The following is a 23574-nucleotide window of genomic DNA, read 5'->3' as shown; positions in this document are numbered from 1 at the left end:
TTACATGAGTTGCTGCGAGCAGTCTGTCCAAGATTCCGTTTTTTCTCCCGGGAACAGAATTTGATTGCTATGGACAAGGCCGACTTCGGCCTAACAACAAAATGTACAATATTCTTGAGACAGAGGACAGAGTGGTGAGGAGGTGCCATGGCTCATCCCTATTGTCAAGATTGGGAAAGATAACTGTGCAGCTGCTATCGAGGAGGATGAACCACAATTGCTGTCTCAAAAACAATGGTGAGAAAGTGCCTTTTAACTGAACATTGCTCATAATAATGTACAAAACCCACACTTCTATCCTAAGGGCTGAGAACAGGCAGAGATCCCCGAAGGAAAGGTGGAGCAAGGTTTGCTACTTGGCATAAAAGGTTGACCCCTAAGAACGAGACCTCTGAGAGCTTTCCCCACCAAGGACTGACATTGACATTGATCATGGAGACTGGCGGGATGCTGCCTGGGTCTGGGACCATAGGGACGCCTTGGACCCATGGTGATAGCTATTATCCTTTTTTCCTATCTTTACTTTTCCTTTTCACTCCCTTTCACCTATCACATGTTGCTTTATGGGCAAAATAATAAAGATTGTGCTGTTTAATTGAAACTAACCCCTTTGGTGTGTTCACTGCAATTTTGTGCTTCGAAATAGCAGTAAAAGATTCGAGTGGACCATGACAACCTGTTAGTGGAAGAAGTACTGGATTTGCTCTGGAATATCTTGCTGAAAGTATTACTGCCTTCAGTAGGACTGCTGTAACTCATACAGCAGTGATACTGTATGCTCTTAGATCTATATAATCTATATCAATGTCTTGATTAGCTGGTTACCCTGCAGGTCCTGGTTGTGGAAATGGAGTAATGTGTTTCTCCTCAGTTTTGTAGGATGTGGATAAAAGCTACTGAAGATAAATGAGGTCACAAGGTGTAAAAGATAAGAGACAGAGATTCCAGGTAGCTCTGGCTTGCTCTCAGCTGGCTCAGAATGGATGACTATTCTGGTGGGAAATAGGTAGAGCTCTGTTTTTATGACTTATTGTCTGACTTAGTACACTCAGGAGCTCCTGGAGGATAGTACTATTTCATAACAATCTAATTTGTTAGCATTAATTTCCACTTAATGTTTGTCCCATTGGTAATTTGAAGGTCACTTGTAAAACGGGATTCTTTGGCTGAGTGTGGGTATAACAGTTGCCTCCTAAATATCCCCAAACTTAAGTCTTCTTTAAGGCATCCCAGGTGGAACAAGAACAGAGCTACAGCAGGGAAGGCATCAGCCTCTGAAATAGATGTAAGGGTTGCTGATCCTTATGCCAGCCTCCAACAAAATTCCTGACTTGTTTAGCTATCATCTTGTGTAGGATGAATTCCTTGGGGAAACTCCATCTGCCCACTCAAGCTGTTTTCACCAGCCTCAAGAGAAGTATTTGGCAAGGCCAAATCTGGCACTTTACCAAAAGTGACTGTTTTTCTTTCGTATTTTTACGGAACATTTCATTTGTCTCAGCAGCAACTACAATCCACACTTTGCTGACTATTGTATCAAAATAGTGATACTAGCAGTATCTGTGAGAAGTCACATTAGGTATAAAAGTAAAGTAAACCATTTATTTTTGTCTCAGTTATACTTTGACAGTAGCCACATGCTTTGCCACCTCTGGACAAAAAACATCCGGTCAACAACAAACTATATACAAACTTACAGCTTTATGAAACACATGATGTACTTACAGTTAAAAACTCAACAACAAACACTAAAGCTCCCTCCAGTTAAAATACATTTTTTCATAGAATCATAGAATAATAGAATGGTTTGGGTTAGAAGGGACCTTTAAAAGTCATCTAGTCCAACCCCCCCTGCAAGGCGCAGGGACATTTTCAACTAGATCAAGCTGCTCAGAGTCTTATCCAATCTGGCCTTGAATGTTTCCAGGGATATCTAATCTAAATCTACCTCCCTCTATTTTAAAATCATTACCCCTTGTCTTGTCACAACAGGCCCTACTGAAGAGTTTCTCCCCGTCTTTTCTGTAGGCCCCCTTTAGGTATTTGAAGGTTGCTATATGGTCTCCCCAGAGCCTCCTCTTCTCCAGGCTGAACAGCCCCAACTCTCTCAGCCTGTCCTCATAGGAGAGGTGCTCCAGCCCTCTGATCATCTTTGTGGCCCTCCTCTGTACCCTCTCTGCTGAACCATATCCTTATTGTGTTGGGGGCTCCAGAACTGGGGTTCTCCAGGTGGAGTCTCACCAGAGCGGTGAGCTTTTTAAGGGTAAGCATTTTGTACAAAAAGCTCTCTAGCTCAGATGGTGACTCACTGCAGCTCCCGGAAGACGATGAGTCACATCTCCCTGCCCATTAAGGAAGAAAAGCAAATGCAAACAGCTCCTGCAAGGACTTGTAGCAAAATGCATTCATGTCAGATCACTCTGAAAGTAGAAACACAGGCGTGAATGACAATGCAATTAAAAAAAAAAAAGGTGAAAAATTACTATAATAAAAATGGGATAATAGTTCAATTATTGAGAAAGCATATTAGAAAAAACAAGTCAATGTAGCACGGTATCTTACTAAATACTTGTAACACAGTTATTCCTACCCTTACATCCTTGCAGTAAATGCTGCTGTGCTATTTTCCTTACCAAGAAAATGCCAAAAACTTATAAACATGCTCTGAGCCTATGTAACCCAGCTTTCTAGGTTATTTCAGTGCTTCGAAAGACTCAGCTAGGTGCACTGGGGATATGCACAGATTTCCAGTATTTCAGTATAAATGGATTGTAATTAGCCAAGCTCATTAATAGACAAGAGAAACAGTCCCAGAAAGAGCGTAAGCAGAAGTTTTGGCCAACATTTGACATTAGTGAAATAGGACTAGTAGCATCCTACTGACATGGAGAAGGTCAGGAGCGCAGGAGTAATCTGAACTTCACATATCATAACTAAATAAGCAAAACCAAATACAACCTAACAGCTTACTCACAATATCTCTGTCAGCTGATAGGCCCCTTCAATTATTCAGCTTACTGAAAATGTCTGAAATACCTCTGTCAAATAACGTGTGAAATGTGCAGGGAAAAGAGGAAAGAACAACATGCAGGGAAAAATTGCTGTCAGAGAGTCAAGGGAGCTGGGGGCTCCCTGAGGGCAACATGGTGGGAGGAGTCCCCATGGAGGTTGGTAAAGCAGGGCCTGGTAGCCCCTCGTGTCTCATGACCCGAGGAAGGAGCAGGACACCCAGGCATCAGGCACCTCCCTGGGGACGGGGGTGGGACAGGATATCAGTGTGCAAGTCAGAACCAGCCCAGGCCCCACAGCCAGTCTCAGCATGGCTGCAAGGCAGCAGGGTGGTGGCTCACATGAGGACCAACCACTGCAGCTGCAGCTGAAGGCAGGTTCCAGGGTGGGGGTGGCGTGGCCATTGCCTCCTACAGCACTACTGGGGACCCTTCCCTTGGCCTGGTGCTAATCTTGAGCCAGCCCCTAGCATCTGCAACCAAACCCTGCTGGGGGGACACATTTAGGGCCCCAACAGCCCCAACAGAGCTACTTTAAACAGAGGAAGGCATAAGCAATGCTGGACTGGGTATGCAATGATGTGCTACATTTGAGGAATTTGTGAGTGTTCCCTCTAATGCTACCCAGCAATCTGTTCCCCTTCCTCCTTATTTTATTAATTGCTACTCTTGCTTTTCAAGGGCAGACATTTCATGCGTGTTCATTAGAGGCAGATCAATCATACTTCCTCGTTCTGGAGGTACCAGTGTGTTGCAGCAGGTCTAGGTCAGCAGAAAGCAGAATGATAGCCAGCTGGAAGGCTGATCTGCTAGTTGCAAATGCTTCTGCTTCAGGAAGTGGTATTTCTTCACTGACTGACACACTGCGGGCCAATCTGAGATGTTAGTGATAGGCTGTGTGGTGCTGTGCTGGACGTGCTGTGGAAAATGTGTTTGGCTAGACTGGTGAGGAAGTGCTTGCAGAAAATTGCTTCTAGCAGGCTGGTGAAATTCCTCATCTTGTTCAAACCACTCTCACTTTGAACTTCAGAGTTTAATCTGAATGTTTCAACTTCTTTCTAATTATGTAGGTGCCACTTATCGCCCTTATATTAAGCCTACCAGTTTCCAGGTGCTTCCTTAAAAAAAAAAAAAGAGAGATTTATGGTATTGATAGTAAGTTTTAGACATGTCTTATTCCTCGACCATTTCTGCCATAGGCTTATGCGCAGAAGAAGTAGAGCTAATAGCCACCAGAGCTTGGTGAAGCACGGGAGCCGCATCAAATCTCCTCCACTCTTTTTTTTTTCTCTCAAAGTTTGACTGAGCAAAGATATATCTTAATATATTCACATTGAAGTGGTATCAGGCATGCCAAAATATAAAGGGTGTGACTCCAGTTTAGCCTTTTAGCATTTTAATCTTACAATCTCAAAAGATTTATGACAATTTACTACAGTGAGGGATGTGGCCATGGCAGGGGAGGAGAGCTGCCAAGGCGTCCTCATTTGTTGTCTTTTCACTTCTGAAATCTGCTCCAGCACAGAGTTTTGCAATGATTTTTTTTTTTTTTTTTTTTTCACGTGGTTCTGTGTTTGGGACAGTACTCAAATTCAGCTGTTGCAAAGAGCAGCCAGTTGCTGAGGCTGTGGAAACACTGGTTGCTAGGTGGAGTCATCCCTATAAAAGCTTTGCAAATTCTCTGCTCTCTTACTCCTGATTGTGCTGCCCTGAAAAGAAGCTTTTGTGAGAAGAAGGTAGGTTTTTTTGTAGTTCTTTGCTGCTTGCTGTAGACCTGACAAACTTTAAGAATTGTACACTGAACTGGTCAAGTGACCTGGGGCAATTTTCTCTGGACTGGATTGCCTGGCACAGAACAAGATGGGTGTGGGCAGGAGAAATTCTTTTGTTTTGAAATGTTTCATGTACTTGGAAGGACTCAGACAATTGCTACTTTTATTTAAGGCATGTAAGGAATTGAAAAAAAAAAAAACTTAAAAGATTAAAAGCAAACTTTTTTTTTTTATTTGACTGTTTTCTTTGCCTTCTATTTGCCTTTGTAGTAGGTTGCTGTAGAAATCTGTAGTAGAACTGGAGTTGCGGGAAAACTAATGTGCTTTGTATGGAAACTTAAAAAAAGAAACAGCTGTTGTTACTACTACAACAACAGTTTGCTGCTTTGGGACTACAGAGTGGTTGTTGCTCATGAAAGCAATGAAAACGAGGCAAATAGATCTTTTAGAAACATAAGAGCAAACCCCTGGTTTTGTGACTAAGAACTAAGACAAAGCCACGTAAGTACTGTATCATCTGAGTTTGTTCTGCTAAAATTTTCCACTGAATTTTCCAAGAATGAGACTGTTTTTCTCTCTGCTGCTTTCATTCATGTTCAGTAGACTTTCCCACTGTAAAATAAATTACTGTGTTAGATATACTGCTTGTTTTTTCTTATAGAGTTTAATGACCTTAAATTGAATCAAGATTCTGGACAAGCATTGGACAGTAACCAGAGTTGATATTTATGATATGGTTCATGATATGGTTAAATAAGCATGGAGAAATGGTGTTGCTTGACAAAATACAGTAATGTGAAAGTTTAGTTTGATCTTTAAATATTTTCAATAAATATTGAGTATTTTCTCAAAACTTTAAAAACTTTGCATATGTCCTGTTCAAGGGTGCTTCTTCTGGAGACTGGAAAGCAATATTGCAGTAATTCTTGTAAAGCAACAGTTAGGGTTTTAAGTCTTCATCTCGGTTTGATTTTTTCATTCCAGTTGCGATGCTGATCATTCCACTTGGGAATGATAAAATGCATAAAAATCACAATATTTTTCAAACTGAAAAATGTTAAGTTACTGATCTTAATTCGTCTACACATTCTAGTTTGGGAAGTAGGACACATGGCCTGGACAATATTTTATTAAACAGAATAACTCTAAAGCAGGTATTTTGTACGGAGTAACCAGAAAGAAGTGTCACATTTCTCTGTGGTACCTTCTGTTTGCTCCGCTCGGTAGGTACATATATTTTTTTCTCTTCCTGTTCGTAGACTTTCTGCTGAGCTCAAAAGTAGAGGAAAATATATGGCAGAAAGCCATGTGTTCTTGCAGTCATACTAAATTAAAATAATATTTTGACTGAATTTATCCTTCCTGGATCTAGGTATTTTTTACATGAACTCTTTGCATTTTAGGGTGGCATGGGTCAAGGCATTGGGAAAGACCTCTGCTCTGTCAGGAGGCTGGCTGTCTTCCTAGATTCCAGTTTTCTTTCCTTTTATTAGCTGTAGTTTCTTATAAAGCAGGCAAACAGTTTTGTATGTAAGATGATTTCTTAACTTTCTGAACCAATTCATGCAGAGTAAGGTCTTTAGCCCCTCTGAGGAGCCACTGCCTCCTTTGACTTCTATTAAAATTATGTTATTTGTTTACTAGATGGAAATAGAGTGATCTACATGCCAAAGTGTATTTATTTAAAAAGGAGGAAAAGAACTGAATCTTTTACTGTATCTCTAATTTAAATTACAACAGACACAAGCATTTAGAGGCTTAATAAGCCCAACTTAGTGTAGGCTAGCAGCCTTCTGCTCTAGTCATCCCTAAAAGCAGCAAAACCTTTAGAGCTGGGTATGAGGGGTTAGGGTGGGGACAGGCAGAAGAATTAAGTTAGCATTTCTCCCTGGAGCCAGATCTACGAGTTTTATTCCTGAGAAGTGTTACTCTATGCACCAAACCACAATTTTGGTCTCACCTCTTCTCAGATCTAGTGCTGTGAGACTCAATCTTGTTTTAGTTTTAAATTATTATACACTGTGTGAATGTATTAGGCAACAGACATATTTGTACATCTCAGTGCACCCAGTATGGAGACTTTAAAAAAAAAAAGATGTTTTCATCATGCTGCATATGGCCTTTATGTACGCTGTTATAAAATGTAGCAGAACTTTAGATGCTGTAGAATTTCATCTGGCCTCATATGTCTTCTGTCAATACAAGAAGGGTACAGGAGCCACTATAACACTCTGATAAAATGCTGGTTTTAATAGCCACTAAGCATGCTTTTCTGACCCTCAAAAAATGACACGTGCATCAAAGTTGTTCCTTAAAACTTACACACTATTCTGACAAGTATTTACTCAGATGAGACCTCCTCTATGTAACATATAAAGACAGATTCAGCGTTAGTGTCAGTTTTTCCAGGAGCGCACACAGAGCTGAATTTTGTGCCCTCAGGTCTGAGGGAAGGGCACAAAAGCAAGAGCTTTTTGTGGAAGAGGGAAGTGGAAGGGAGGGATGGGTGGAACTGGGCTGGAGGGCTGGAGGAAGGCCGTGGGAGGTGGCTGCTGCTGTTGGCAGCTGAACCGGGAAGTATGTTTTACAGTTTTGCTATAAGGGAAAAAAGCAGCTGGGCTGGATCTATGCTGCTTGATGTGAGGTGTGTGTAGCTTTAAATGACTGTTCTTTGCTGTTCTGATGGGATGCAGGGCATAAATAAGGCAAGTGTGTTTGCAGCATAAGCAACATCATTTTTTTATACTCCTTTAAATGATCTACATTATATGACCTGTAGCCCAAGATGGTGAATAGCATCTTGTCTCTTCACACTAGATTCAAAGAGACTCCAGTTTACCCAGCAACATTATCTTCAGTTTATTGTTTATATGCATGGTTTAAAACCAAGCATTCCCCGGAGTTTGCTATGGAAGTGTGTTTTGAAAAAAAAAAATCTCTTTTGAGCAGACCAAAAATCCTTTTTTTTTGGATAAAACATTAATTTCTACTCTCTCTTCTCTCACTATTTCTATTAGCAAATAAAATATTCCTCACGCCAAAGTTATTATGAAGCCACCTATTTATTATTTTTGGATGCTCAATGTCAAATCACATCACCAATAGTCTTTTTTTTTCCCATTCTGCATAGTATCTTATGGAAAAGCTGGACTGGTTTTCATTTTGAGTGGTAAAAAGGAAAAAATACTTTTTTTCACTTCTTAAATGGCCAGTGCTCTATTCTTTTGTAGAAATGAGGGGAAATGTGTAAGAAATAAGGAGCAACGTGGGGGAAACTGTCTGGTTTTACTCATCTTCCTTAGAAAGGGGCTTGTTGAAGAAATTACATTTTTAACAAGGGAATATCTTTTATCATGACATAACACACAAAAGCTCCAACCCCAGTAAATGATCAGACAAGAATAGCTGTTTGCCACTGAATTTGGACAGAATCAAATATTCAGTAAGCCAAATGGACATTGCTGATACCTTAGCTAATGGGGAAAGATAGACTTTAATTTGTTTCTGGTAACTTCGCTTTATAAGTCAGTGTCATTGCTTAGATATTGCCATAGTTAATAAGCAAATACTTTAACTAGTTTGCTATTCTGTTTCTCATCTGAATCTTCTGCAAGTAGCAAAGGGTGTAGAGGTGAGCAAGCAAGTGTGGAGCATTGCATTACCTGCTAAACACAAACAAAAGTTACCTGCTTCCAGTAGCATAGGGCAGTTACTGCTTGGGAAATTAACTTTTGCATATCATCGTTCAACAGATAGGATTTTGACATTGGGAAACCTTGAGTTGCACTGAAAATGATTAAAAATGGTTTGTAACTTGATGCATCTCTTCCCAGAAACTCTATCAACATGGCTATGGTATCAGAATTTCTGAAACAGGCATGGTTCATGGAAAATCAGGAACAGGAATGTATTGTAAGTATTACCACCTTTTGAGAGCATCATGCTTATTTTCAAGTACTTTTAGAAGTTATTTAAAGGCATCAGCCACCAAACATCTTTCATATACTCAAAGGGAGGGAAAGCAATGGCAAAACTACAGCTGATTAGAACTAGAACATGATTTTATTGCAGTATATAATGTAATATAATCTAATAACCTAGTAAGACAGCTATCAGATGAAAAATTACTCTCATTTGCACGTATCAGTCTAGTTATCAATATCTAGGCAGAGCTAGTTACTGTAATGAAATTGTAATTCCCAGTGGCCAATCACTGATTCACTCAAGTCATCCTCTTGAAGTGGTAATCTAATGCACAGGTGTGTGAATGTGTAAGAACATGTTCAGATGACGTACATGAGAAAACCAGATTCTTAGGCTGAGGTACAGGAAGCCATAACTTGGAGCCCAGGAATGTGAAGAAGGAACTACAGTCACTAGTATATGTCCTATTTTTTGTATCGTGTGTCATGCTTACAGTGGATAGAGTCACAGTATGGAATAAAATATCTCAGATGATCAGTACTGATACTGATTAAAAGGGAGGCTTATGGTGGTGAGAACTCAAGAATTATTGCACTAGGATGGCATAGAGAGTCTTTGTGGTAATGAAGTTGGTTAAGATACTGAAATGACTGTCAGCAAAGGTAAAGCAGCACATTGTAAAGTCACAGGAGATCCTGAAAGAACTTTCATCTTGAAAAAAGATTCAACGTAGTGAGGATATTTCAGGAAATCAAGTTTTCTGCTCTTGTGGATTTTTAAATTTTGGCTCAACAACATTTTGTGCAAAAGCTTTTGGCTCCACCATCCTATCCCCCTTGCACTCCCAGGGTCCTGAGTCATTATGATTGTGGTGATTACAGGTTTTATTGCTAGTAGATAAGTTTGACATGGAAACCGATATACAAAGACTAACCTGGTCTGCCTGGGAAACAGGCAGCACACCAATCCCATTCCCCTGTTGGCTTACCGCACAAGTCACTGATTTTTTCAAAAATATGCAAGACACTGCTTTAAGTATGCAGTCCCTCTGCTCTCATACAGCTCCTAGTTCCTAGTGATATAATTGTGTAGGGAGTTGAATATTTAATTGTCAGACATTAGAAGGATATGAAATTCAATACAGAATGCTGTATGTAAAACATATATCTGTAAGACCTTGCCATGTGTCTTGTGCTATTTAACTTTAGCTGCAAAGAATTAATAATAGTTAAAAGAGTGAGTTGTTGAAACAGGACAAAGAGTATAGATGATTCTGAAAAAGTTTATCTAAAGTGCTGGGTTTTGGTTTTTTTTTTTAAATAAAAACCCTCATCATATAACATACCAAGGGGACTTTTATATAGAGATTTCATCAAGAATCTTGAGGCATTTTATAGCATCTGTAAAAGACAGTAACAAGTATGGCATCGGTTAGGTGGTGCTGCTGGGTTATAGACCTTATCAGTTACTTGATTTGTCATGTTGCTGACTTAGGGCAAGCCACGTAATCTGTCACGTAGTGGAATTCCTCATCCTTAGTTTTTCCCAGAGCACTTTAGACAATGACTAGGGAGTGCCCATCGAGGAGTGGATTCACCAAGGGCAGCCAGTAGATAATGGCTGTGAAGAAAGTATGGCTTACGTCTCAAGTTTCAAAGTTGAGTAACAGTTCTCCACTTCCTCATAGAATTAGACTTGAACTCTTCTCCAAGATCTTGCATGCAAGAACTACTTGTAGTCTTAGATATGAGACAGCTGAGAAGTCACTTAATGTGCTACACAGTCAATTTGCATAAGATGAGTGAGGAAATTAGGAGCACTTTACTGGCAGTGCCTGTAGGATTTAACTGAGGTTTTAGAACCTTTAGAATTTGGATATAATTAACTAATGTGACAGTTGAGAAGTATTTTCCTATGGAATACAACTTACTCTGAGAAATATATCTTCAAGTGACTAAAACAATATATGAAGTACTTCCTGTTTCGTGTAAGAGATGTGAAAGGAATAGATCCAATGCATGTCCATTACTGAGTCTGTTTAGTTCTCTGTAGTTGTAAAACTGTGTATGTTCCTTGATAGTTCTAAATAGGCAATCCCACATACATGGTTTATTTAGGCATCTAAAACTGCTTCTTTGCAAAATTATCCTTTGGAATGAGCAATTTTTATTTATTCCCCCCCCCCTCCCCCTGCAGAAAAGTTCAAAAGGTGGCCCTGGAGTACAGTCATACCCTAACTTTGATCCATCATCTGATGTTGTTGCTTTGGACAAAGCTATTACTGTGAAGGGTAAGCAAAGTAAATATTTAACCTGCTGTATTAGGACTCTTTCCTTAGGAAATTTTGAGAATAACACTGTATAAAATATATGACTGAGAAGCATTGGCAAGCAGGAGAGGTGCCTCTGCTTTTAAAAGCTTGGCATTACATTACATTACGCCACTTGGTAAAGAAACTCAGCTCTTTGATATCCTGACATATTACAGTTTCAGACCTTAATGCTACATTAAAGTTCTTGAGTATATTGAATGAAAGATTGTAAAGATTTTATTTCTAGAGAATAAAAAAAAATTATAACATACTATACTAATACTTTTTTTTAATTTTATTTCCATAAAATCCCTGCAGGAGGCAGTGTATATGCTGATAATGTAGTGTATGCTTCTGTTGCACTTCTCTCTTTTAATGAAATTCACATTTGGCACTTTGCCTGTATTTTGAAACCTTTTTCAATTTGAATTACAGAGATTAAATGAGTATGCCATGTAATAGTTTTTTTTTTTCCTAAGTTATTCTGTAGTGTAAGTTCTGCACTCAGAACACTTGAAGACCTTCTATATGAAATTGTAGAAACATAGGTTTCTGTGTTCTATGGGAATCTATTTATTGGGTTTCTTCACTACATCACTAATTGTAAGCCAGTAGAGGATTACGGTTTTTCCTTTGATTAAACTTGAATTTGTCAAGAAATCAAAATATGGCATAGAGCAAACAATATAATGTAAAAATTAATATTTGGTTAAATGATGCACTGGAGACCACTATAATAGTTCCAGTATATTAGACATTTTGTTGTTTGGTGACTCACAGGTGTGGATGAAGCCACCATCATTGACATCTTGACTAAAAGAACAAATGCTCAGCGTCAGCAGATCAAAGCTGCCTATCAACAGGCTAAAGGAAAGGTAAAGTATATTCATGTCAAGCTTTTTAACTTTAAGTGTAACTTCTAGGGGTAAACTTAGAAAATAAGTCTAATATCTCATTTTAGCCTAAATTCCCTGTTTCTGTTCAGGAAATCTCAGTTATGATTTTCACAGCCATCTCCCTTCTCAGAGGAAGCTTTAGCCTTGCAATTATATGTTTTAAGGACCTAAATTAAAACATAACTTCAGAGACACAGGGAGACAAATGCTATTAGATATTTAGATACCCTGGTTCCTGGCTCACCATCAAAAGCAGGACAGAACTAACAATGGCCATAGTGCTTGCTTCTGAAATAATCTCATTGAGTCAAGTAACCTGACAAAGCAGGTTGAACTTCTCACTCTTACAGCTACAGCCTTGACACATACTTGGTGGAGAAGAGGGCTGTAACTTTTAATGTAGCAAAATAGAGTAATGAGCATTTCCAGATAGGAAGCAGAATAAATCAGAATTTTTTTTTTAAACTTAAATTTAGGTCAAATTAAAATGTAGCCCAAATCTTAACTTCAGGACTTAGAGTTTTGTGTAGGGCAATACTACAGTATGTCCACAAAGTATCCACTGAAAACTCTGTATCATTTATGCAATAAATGGAGGAAGTAAGATGTTATCCAGGTAAGCAACTCAGTCATAACCATAACAGCAATATAGTATTACTTTCTCTTGAAAATCAAACACCCTATTAGGAGTCTTCTTCTGATGCTGTAAATGGGTGAATATGGCTGAACTGCAACATGTGAAAGCACTCCTGAATACTTACTGAAAAACTCTGACACTTTGATTAATGTAAAGGTGACAAACTAAAAATTTCAGGTAGGCCTTTGTAATTCTTTCTAGTAGCTGAAGGAATGATGTAGACTAAGATTCATCAGAGATTTTTGGACTGTAGCTGAACAGCAGCTTTTTACCATTCATTAGCTTGGCATGTTTCTTCCTCTTCTTGTCACAGAGTCTGGAAGAAGCCTTGAAAAAAGTTCTGAAAAGCCACTTGGAAGATGTTGTGGTGGCTCTGCTAAAAACTCCAGCTCAGTTTGATGCTGAAGAATTAAGAGCCTCTATGAAGGTAAGGCAAAAGCTTCTGAGAAAACCTTTCCTAAAGAGCATAAGTAATTATCAGAGCCTATAAGTAACACTGGACTTGGATTTCAAAGCTTGTGTATTGTCTTAATTTTAACCTTGTTTTTAAAAATAAATCTATACTGGTAATCCAGGTTCTGAGAGCAAGATCCAGCACTCTCCACTGAATTTCAGTGTTGGAGGAGATTGGTTACAAATGGTATTCTTTTGTGAGAATGAGCTCTTCCTGCTTTCTGAAAACTGGTTGCTGATGTAGTGGTAGAAAGCCATAGAGGTTACATATATGATTACATAAAAGAAACAAAAAAGGAAGGGGGTATTTTTATTCATAAATGATACGTTGCTATATTTATGTGCAGTGCTTGGTCCCTTTAACACTTCATTTGTGTACCAGTAATATTAGGTGGAATAAAAATTAATTCCAAAAGAGCTGAAATAACAATATTGTACAGAAGCACAATGTTCTTCATTAATCTTTCTTATTCCACTTGATACAGTTCTTTGATACAGTTTACTATATCAAAGAACATTTCTGAAAATTCAACCATTTTTATCAGGGGCTTGGAACTGATGAAGATACCTTAATCGAGATTCTGGCCTCAAGAAGCAACAGAGAGATCAGAGAAGTCAGCAGATACTACAAAGAAGGTAATTCAGAGCAAGAAATAAGTATTAATGGTATAGTTCTGTAGCAGATGTTACGGTCACAGCCCCGCTTCAAGATATGTGAAGCTGAGATTACATTGTAGGAGGCAAGTGAAGCTTCACATAAGACTGAAAGAGTTGCAGAGGAGTGAGGTCGTACTGACTTCTTCTGACCTACATAGATCCTAATACAGAAGGAGAACTGCCAGAACTGCAGATGTCTTATGCCAGGGGCCATGCATTTAGATGCTTTCGAGGATGCAAGCAAAACCCATCTGCTTTTCTTCTCTTGTAACTAAGCCTTGGTTGACCTCCTAAGATCTCACTAAGCTTGGAGAAAAAGTGTATTGAGTTAGCCACAGAGATAATGTTAGTGGTAGGAGCAACCAGTTAAGTAAATGGGGAAGACCTTTGAAGAGAAAACTAAAATGTAATGTGATATCTCTCGTATATGTAGAGTTTACAGCAGTCAATGATATCTAATTAAATCATGATTTTCTAAGACTATGGACTGAAGTTTCCAAGAGGTTTCCTTTCATATAGTCTCGGTTAGAAGCCCAAATTAGTAGTCTGATTTTTCAGAGGAGTTTTGTGATTGAGTTCAGTGCTGGTAAGAACAACCAGAAGTAAGAATGCAATACAAGTGGTTCATAAAAAGTTTCAAGCTTTTTTTTTTTTTGTACTTCTCAAGCAAGACCCCAAGACAATGCAACCCACAAGACCTTGGAGAAGGACTTTTTTTTTTCAGCAGATGTTGAGTTTAGCCTCCAATTTCACAGCAAATCTCAGGGATTAGAGAACATGTTACAAATATACTCCTTCTCTCAAATCTAAATGAGAGAAATTGCATTTCTAGTGGGCATATTTAAGTGGGAAATCAAGAAAAGACTGAAAAAAATAATAGAATCATAGAATGGTTTGGATTGAAAGAGACTTTTAAAGATCATCTGCTCAACCTAGTTGATAACTTTGAAACAAACTATGAACTTTCTTTCTTTTGATTTCAGTGCTGAAGAGAGATCTGACACAAGACATTATCTCTGACACATCTGGAGACTTTCAGAAGGCTTTGGTTGCTCTAGCCAAGGTATGCTATGTTTAAGCATTTTGAGTTACCTTAACTGTAATAAAAAAATAATGTTGTCAAGGCTATTTTAAAGACATACAATAAATAAGGATTTAGTTAACACTGATTTCCTTGCATTATTTTTTTTATTTATGTATCTTAGACCAGATGAAATTGTTCTTAAACAACCTATGAGTTTTTACCTGAAATGAATTTTTAAAACAGTGATGTTTATTATTGTTTATCAGTTATGTTTGAAGACATTTTTTGTGCTGTCAGTAAGCACTTGAAAAAACCAACAGGAATAATGTCATGTCAATTGACTAGAAGTAGAAAAAGAAGAAATGCTTACAATTAGAGAAGTAAGCCTTTTGGCTTGCTGTTAAGATAAGTTTTTAGTAGTTAGATAATGGGACAGGGGCAGGGACCTAAAAATGGACGAAGTGTTTTGTGAATTTATCTGTTCAAAAGCAGATGAGTTTAAACACTGACACTGCTCAATCAAAATAAAACCCTTTAAAATTCATAAATATTTTATTCCATGATTGTTGAATAAAGTTTGTACATGCATGGAGGTTTATTTTTGAATATGTCCATGTGCATCATTTTTACTGTCAGTTTTTTGTTTCAAACCAGCTTGAAAGGAGTCTGTTGAATTGTCATCAAGAAGCAAATCACAGCTTCCAAGTCTGTAACTTCACGCTAAGAAATAATACTTTTTGTGGATTTTAATGTAGGATATCAGAAATAAGTTGCTGTTGGCCTTAGAAGTGTGAGCTCTGATTGATTAACAAACACAACAACTTTATTCACAGAATGACTGACATAACTGTATCTATCTACAATTATGTATTAAGTTATGTATAAGAATGGTAGAGCAGAACTCTAAAATGCTGAATTTTGGTGAACTGAATGATGGTGACTACCCGTGAAATTTTCTTTCTTTATTTATTTAGGGTGACCGATGTGAAGAGTCTTACGTGAATGATGAGCTTGCTGACAATGACGCCAGGGTAGGATCATACTTGGCACTCTGCAGAGCTTCTTCATCTGACTTACTTAAGATTACAAACTATGGCTGCAAATGTTCTATCTGAATCTTGTTTACTGCAGATCTAACAGAGATTTATATATTATATTGCAATCTTTTCTGAGGGGATACTATTTTGCAAAGTTCATGTAAGCTTCGCTATCTTAAAGAAATTAAATCTTCGCCCCAATATCTAGCTTCAGAAACATTTCAGCGAGACCTCTTATAGTTCATGTAAAGCATGCAAGCCATTTGAAGTAGATGTCAACAGCTGGAGAAATTAGACACCGTCTTCCTTCTGTTTATAACACAGTTCTTGAATTGAGGGACAAGGGTGTGCTCGTGTATGTGCACAACCAACTACCATACCTTGACCAGTGAGAACTCTGTGGTATGTTAGCTATAGCTATTGCTTTACAGTGATGAACCTTTCAACTTCATTGGGTAAACCTCAGGCTTACCCTGCTTCTGAAGAGTTCTAAAATAAGAACTCATCTTTCCCTTGTTTATTCCACTGTTAGTGTGACTATTTTTGTTAAATTCTTGATAAACCTTAGCAGTCTTTCCTGAGTTTTCACCTATAAAATCTTTTATGACTGTTACAATTTAAATGTAGATTGACTTTAAACCGATTTTTTTAAAAATTGAACCAAGAAAAGGCCACTGAGCAATACTGCTTTTATTCCTGCTACCTAAGGAGTTTAGTTTTGTCATCAGCCCTAGATTTGAAAGGCTAGTAAATTAATATTGTAAGCTCAAAAGTTCGATACTATTTCTTTTGGTGCAGGGAGAGTTTTATTAAATCTTCTTTGCTGCTGTGTAGAGGTCTTCAATTATTACTTCTAGAGAAGTTGGAGGAGGAGAGGAAAACGAAGGAGACGACTGATTTAGTTCTTACTTTCCGTTAAAGTCACTCCTGGATAGAGAAGGAGTACTTAGTGTATAGGCTGCGCCTTCACATTTGTCCAGTTAATATCAGCAGTAATTTTGTTTGTCTGAAGAAGCTTGCCAGTTATAAACTCCCATGCAGACTGTACGCATATAATGATATATGAAAAATATCTTCATTCAAGACTGTAAGATACCTAAGAGAGCTAGATAGTGATCGTAAAATGTCTGAAAATATGTTTTGTAGCTGCAAACTGTTCTCGAGGTACTATTATGACATAAGTGAAGTATGAAGTATTATTTGATAGAGCTAGAGTTAGTCTGAGGTTGTGTAGAGTTTCATTATGGATTGTGTTAAGGGCTAGAGTTCATTACTGACAAGCAGTGGCCTTTGCCTGGTAACCTCAGAAGAACAGTATTTCTGTTGGATTTTACTACAATGATGTTAACTTTACTACTTTTTTTTTTTTTTTTTTTGTCAGGCCTTGTATGAAGCAGGAGAAAAAAGGAAAGGAACAGATATTAATGTGTTTGTTACAGTTCTTACTGCAAGAAGCTACCCACATCTCCGAAGGGGTAGGTTGGATGAAACTTTGTGCTTCACAGGAGTTGTATTTTGGACATGATTTCATGAACTCAGGGAAGATATAGACTATCAAGACGTGTCTCTGACTGCTACAAAGACCTTTGTGACTGGACACATGCTTGCTGGCTGTGCGTGCAGTTGGCAGCTTGGCTGTTCTTTCCATACTAGTGATAAGCAATATCATTTATGTTGTTAACAAAATTGTTAACATGAGATCTCATATGGCTAGTGATCACAAGGCCAAGGGATCAGTGTGGCAGGGGTTCTCAATGCTCACCAGTATGGTCTTGCTCCTAAGTCAATTTGCCCTGGGTAGAAGCATATCACCTAATGTCACAGGCTGCAGTGGAGTCATTGGACCACCTCCATCCCTATCAATTGGAACATGAACACTACCATCCTAATGAAGTCCCTTTCCTTATAGTGATTCCACCAATCCATGCGGTTTTTGCTCTTAACACTGTGCTGGCTGAAGAAAATTAGCAAGATGACAATCAGTCATCCGTGTGCACTGCTGCAGCAGTGAGGGCAGAATAAGGCAGAGGAAGTGCAGGGAGAATACTGTATTTTCATCACTGTTCACTTGAGTTTTCTTCCCTTATGTAGTCTTTCAGAAGTACACCAAATACAGCAAGCATGACATGAACAAGGTACTGGATTTGGAGCTGAAAGGTGATATTGAGAACTGCCTGACTGCTCTTGGTGAGTGGTTTTGCAGATTGTAACCTAGTATATATACTGACCATATGAAAATCTACTTTTCACTTCCATCATACTTGCTCTGGTAGGGAGCCATTCAGGCTTACCCTGCTCCATTGAGAAACTTGCTATATAATACTTTGGAAAATCTAGTCCGAACACAGTGACTAAATTGACTTATTTAAAGTCAGTTAAAATTGATGAATGAGTAGAAATATCTCTTCTGCTATGTAGAAAGGTCTTTTAAGGAGAACAGATGTGTCATCAGCATAGGAAGATCTTTACAAGAAGCCAATATGTCAAAAAGAGCTCTCAGAACAGGCACAATATATATATAAAAAAGCCAATAGTTTTGAACCTGTCCTCAAAAAACCAAAATCAAACCCACTTTCCTCTGAATTTTGTTTTTCAAATACATTTATAATATATGATTATTAAAAAGGCAAAACCAAATCCTGCTGTGATTTTGTTCAAGAAAATGTTCTTATAAGGTTTGTGATAAACATGTGTATTAAGAACCTTAACATCATTATTCCTCATGAACAGTAAAGTGAGGCAGTGACACACTTAAATCACTCTTAGCAGTGGACAAGGGATGACTGATAAGACCAGGTCCCCATCTTGTTCTCAGCTTTTGTATCACAGTCCAGTGTACTTTGGATAAAAGAATGAGTTACATCAGATCCCTCTTAATATCAGAAGTGGAGGGCAAGTACTTAGTATAACTTGGTTTACAAAACATCAGATCATAACCTCCAGCTCTGCTGTAGAAGACACAAATGCTTTCACATTTTTCTTCTTGTGAACTGCAACACCTTTCTTATTTTTGTGGCAGTAAACTAGGGAGCACAGTGTTGTAACTGTTCTTCCCTGACTGAATTTCTTTCTGAGTAGAAAAGAGGAAAGGAACTGCTACTTCTCCCATATTTTGAAGACTGGTAACAAAGTAGCAGATAAATAGGATATGCTAGAAGGAACACTGGGACTTTTGCCTTTTCTTGCTTGTTACATACATAACAGATGTGACCTCATCTCATTGTTTCATTACAGTGAAATGTGCCACAAGCAAGCCAGCTTTCTTTGCAGAAAAACTCCACTTGGCGATGAAGGTAACGTCTCTTTGTAAACATGGGGTGCTTTGTAAGCCAAAAAATAACAAGCTAGCTAGAGCTCTCTAAGCCCTTTGTGTGATAAAAACAGTCTGCAAAAGGAAATTCAGTGTATTTCTCTCTCTCTTTCTGTTCTTTCCTTTGAAACATCTGAGTGTCTTTCAATAGAAGGAGCTATACACTGTTTGCTGTACACTGTTCAGGAAGGCATCTGTCCATTCAAACATATACATTTTACTCTAGACAGTGACAGAAAGCTAACTGGAACTTTTCTTACTTACTGTCGTAGTTCAGCCCCGATCAGGACCAGACTACGCAGTCTCTCTCTCACTCCCCCCACCCTCCGAGAGAATAGGGGGAGATGATATAAGAAAAACGGCTCAAGGTTTGAGATAAGGACGGGGAGAAATCCTTAAAGTTACCGTCACGGGCAAAACAGACTCTACTTGGGGAAAACTATTCATTTATTTTCTAAAATTAGCAGGAGAATGAGACAGGGAGCAAGATAACCTCCCCCCACCCCTCCCTCTTCCCGGGCTTAACATTATCTCTACTACCTTCCCCTCCCGAGCGGCACGGGGGGGGAAAAGGGAATGGGGGTCGCGGTCAGTTCATCACGTGTTGTTTTACGCCGCTGTATCATCGTCAGGGGAAGAACTCCTCGCATTCCTCCTCTGCTCCAGCATGGGGTCCCTCCCACGGGCCACAGTCCTTCATGAAACTGCTCCGGCGTGGGTCATCTCTTCCACGGGGTGCAGTCCCTCTAGAACAGCTGTCCCAGCGGGCCCTCCACGGGCCACAGCCTCCTTCAGGCCTCCACCTGCTCTGGCGTGGGGTCCTCCACGGGCTCCAGGTGGATCTCTGCCCCTCTGTGGACCTCCATGGGCTGCAGGGGGACAACCCGCTCCACCATGGTCTTCACCACGAGTTGCAGAGGAATCTTGGCCAGGAGCCATATTACTCCTCCCCCTCCTTCTTCACTGACCTTGGCGTCTGCAGCCGTTCCTCACAACAGGCTGGCAGACGCCTCTCAGGATCCTTTTTACATCTTATTCACTTCTCATCTCCTCTCCACTTCTTGCAACCGGGCCGGGCCGAGTTGGGCCCAGTCGGCTGCCCGACGGGAGGCCAGAGGGTGAGGCCTGCAAGGCCCATGAGGCTCGCGCCTCCCCCTCTCTGCCCCCCGCTCAGCTGCTTCACATCTTCCCTCCTCTTTTTCCTGTTTTCCCCTACTTAAATACGTTATCGCAGAGGCGTTATCATGGGACATTCTGCTACCAATTGGCTCGGCCTTGGCCAGCAGCAGGTCCGCCCTAGGCCCGGCCGAGTCCACTGAACAAAGGGGAGCGACTTCTAGCAGTTTCCTACAGAAGCTACCACCTTAGGCCCCCCCTCACTAACAAAACCAGAACACTTAGGAAACCACAAAAAATATTAGTGAAAAGTAAATAGGAAAGCTATTACAGATCTAGACAGGAACGCTGTAGACAGTAACTTTGTAGGAGTCTAATCTTTGACACGACATCCATGGTCCTTCTGGCAAATTTGGAACCTCAGTTGAGTGAGGCAGCTGGAGATCCTGAAACAGTCTCGTATGCAGGTATATTCATAAATCCTGTCACTTGGTTAGGAGCAGTATGTGAAAAATTGAGTAAATTATGAAAATATAATTCATTGCACTCTTAAAAATAGTAAAAAAAAGGCAGTGAAGGCATGATTGTCTCTCGTGTCTACCAAGCACAGTGAAGGACATCATTGCCTCTTTTTAGGAAACGTATAAAAGAAATCCATAAAAAGGAAATCTAGGAGTGGAGGTAATCTACCAGAAGTGAATTGTGCTCATAGGGAACATAAGGGAGATAAGAGAGGACCCCTTCATGAGAGATGTTAAAGGAATAGGATGTTGGCTCTGTACACCCACAAAGAAGTGTGATGGATTAACGCACAGAACCTTGATTTAAGATGTTTCAGTGACATGATTCTTTTTTCCATTTTTCTTTTTTCCTTTTTTTTTTTTTTCTTTTAACAGGGCTTTGGGACACGGCACAAAGAGCTCATCAGAATCATGGTTTCACGCCATGAAGTCGATATGAATGAGATCAAAGGCTATTACAAGAGTCTGTATGGAATCTCTCTCCGCCAGGCCATTATGGTATGTTTTCTCTCAAAGCAACCAAACTACTTCAGAAGTTTAGTAAGGGTGTGTTAACTCTTCTGCTCCTCAGTCACCAGTTCATCCTGAGTAACTCATTGTAGCCGAGTCACTCATGTTCCCAATGATCCACATGCTGGTAGATCTAATTCATTTTTTGGGGTAAGGTTTTTGTCATGAAAGCTATATCCATTTGTTAGTAGCGGTACATGTCTCAGGGTATCATCTTGCAGTAGAAGCCAAGAGTTGGATGGAGACTGCAGTATGGCGAAGTTCTTGTTCTTGGGCAGACATAAGGTACATTGGCAGGAGAGTGGAGATTATTGCACTGACAACTCTATGGGAGATATTTGATGCAACTGGCTATTAGTTTTTAACATTTGAGTTATTCCTGCAAATACCTTGTTAACTTGACATTTATTTGGCCTGTGCTCCAGGTGACTTAAGTAAATCAATTAAACTAACAAAAATATCTTCTTAAAGGAGACAGACCACCCAATGTATTTTCCAGAAAATTTAAACCAGTGAGGGTCTTGAAGAAAGCTGAACTTGCAAAGCAGCTTTGTGGATGCCAGTAGACAACATTTTAAAAAAAAAAGTCTTCCTTGGAGTATAAACATATTCCCTATGGGTACCAAAATGCCTTTTTGATTTTCCATTGATGTCTCCTACTTTTTCAGTTAGATGCCAAAGATCACTTTTATTCTTCCATCATGAGTGTGTGTGATCTGTAATTTGGTGTGTAATTACATCACCTCATTGTGTTCCAAAGAGATGATTGCATCCAAATTGCTTGAGGCATATCTTGGCTGCACTAAACATTTCATATGTCTCTGCAAAGTAGATTCAAATTTCAGAAAACATAGTGTGTAATAATTACAATGTATACCTAATGAGCTTTATCAATTTTTTTTTTTCAAGCTGAATAAGCAGTCTGAGGGTAAATGAAATATTACTGTACTATTAACCTGTGTTTGAGATAATCCCAGATACAGTGTGTATAGTGTTTTAATATTAATCAACACTGGACATCACTAGCCAAGGAAGGTATTTTCACTTTAAGCTCCTGAGTGAATAGAAATCTTCTGTGCTTATTATTTATGCCATGAGACCTCCCAGAATTTTTATTGGCCTTTTCTATCTCTGCTCCACTCTAGCAATGCATGTGTTTATTTTCAGGTCATATGAATAACTTCAGTGAGGGTATTCAGTTCAAGCTCAGTCTGTGGCTAGCACATGTGTTATCAAGTGATTAATTTATTTAGGTGAAGGACTGCAGTTTGCTACCTGTATGTTGAATGCTTACTGAAATTTATTTCACTTGAGACCAGTATGTTAACACCTGTGGGGTTTTTTTTTTGTCTGCTTAAATTGACAGGATGAACTCAAAGGGGACTATGAAAACATCCTGGTGGCTTTATGTGGAAGTGATAACTAAGTTTCTTGTTCCTGCAATGCATTCAAGCCCTGCAGCTGAAGGTCTTTATGTTTACTTCAGCTGTCTACATAAAATACAGGCTTTACACAGTGAGGTTTCTCTGGAATGGTACTTAGTCCATAAGTGTTTTGTCAAAAACCTATAACCTAGAATGTATTTTTTTCAGTATCTGTATTCTGAATGGCATTAATATCTGTTGTTGCCATTATTTATCCATAGTCAAAGAATGCCTTCAAGTTTCTATTTGCTTCATTAGTCATGAAAAAGATAGTTCTTACTATGCAAAGCAAATAAACTTTCAAAAATAAAATTAACCCATATAGAACTTCATATATCCTTTGTTGTTTTTCTGCATTTCATTTGAAGTTGTCTGCATACAGTGCATGAGAGAAAAAATAGTAAATAACTTAAATAATCATAAAAGACTGCAGCAATATCACACAGTACAGCTAAGCCTATACCTTTCTGTTTCACTTTAGCTAGAGTTTATGTAAGCCAAATGTAAGAAAAATAACTAAAGATAAATTATTTTTAAAATCTAACAATATTGAAAAGATAACAATATCTCTGTCTTGTTCTTTTTCATTTAAATTCCAAAGTAAATAAACTTATTAAATTTTGTGCATAGGAAAAAAAAAAGAAAAAAAATTGAAAAAAACTCTTCATAGCCCATGTAGGACTTTTATCTTTTTCCTGATGAGTTCTGTAAACTTTTTATATTATATCCAAAGTGAAAAAGCTACTATTAGTAGCTTCTGTTTTGGACAGAGTTCATGCTTGCCAAGACTGTCCCAGTTGTGCCAGATGCTGTACAAATGAGTTAATTATAGCTCTACATGAGCAGAATTAAGCATTACTTGTTGGTTCTTCATTACATGCAAACACTGCTGGTCTTTGTTATGGTGATCTCCAAGTATTCGTTTGAGCAACAGCATGCTAAACTATTAGGAAATCAAAGGTCATCTTGGCTAA

The 23574-nt window shown here is 38.8% G+C and overlaps 1 protein-coding gene across 2 annotated transcripts in view; it reads left to right on the top strand.

Annotated features, from left to right (window-relative positions):
• Positions 1 to 22932, top strand: part of ANXA1 (annexin A1) — a 419725-nt gene extending 396793 nt beyond the window's left edge. The window contains exons 1-13 of one of the 2 annotated variants that reach the window (XM_086771554.1): positions 4608 to 4744; positions 8614 to 8692; positions 10901 to 10994; positions 11796 to 11890; positions 12862 to 12975; positions 13547 to 13637; positions 14642 to 14721; positions 15657 to 15713; positions 17101 to 17194; positions 17811 to 17906; positions 18954 to 19012; positions 21042 to 21164; positions 22543 to 22932. In XM_086771554.1, coding sequence (XP_086627680.1) covers positions 8627 to 8692; positions 10901 to 10994; positions 11796 to 11890; positions 12862 to 12975; positions 13547 to 13637; positions 14642 to 14721; positions 15657 to 15713; positions 17101 to 17194; positions 17811 to 17906; positions 18954 to 19012; positions 21042 to 21164; positions 22543 to 22602 — 1029 coding nt within the window. In that variant the 5' untranslated portion in view covers positions 4608 to 4744; positions 8614 to 8626 and the 3' untranslated portion in view covers positions 22603 to 22932. Of the gene's footprint in view, positions 1 to 4607; positions 4745 to 8613; positions 8693 to 10900; positions 10995 to 11795; positions 11891 to 12861; positions 12976 to 13546; positions 13638 to 14641; positions 14722 to 15656; positions 15714 to 17100; positions 17195 to 17810; positions 17907 to 18953; positions 19013 to 21041; positions 21165 to 22542 lie in introns of those variants that run through there. The other variant, XM_086771555.1, reaches the window with a different exon arrangement.
• The last annotated feature ends 642 nt before the right edge of the window (positions 22933 to 23574 follow it).

Source organism: Chlamydotis macqueenii, chromosome Z (genome assembly GCF_036417535.1).
Source record: "Chlamydotis macqueenii isolate bChlMac1 chromosome Z, bChlMac1.mat, whole genome shotgun sequence".
Taxonomy (NCBI): Eukaryota; Metazoa; Chordata; class Aves; order Otidiformes; family Otididae; genus Chlamydotis; species Chlamydotis macqueenii.
Note: the sequence above shows the minus strand (reverse complement) of the source record. Positions and strands in the feature narration are given on the sequence as shown.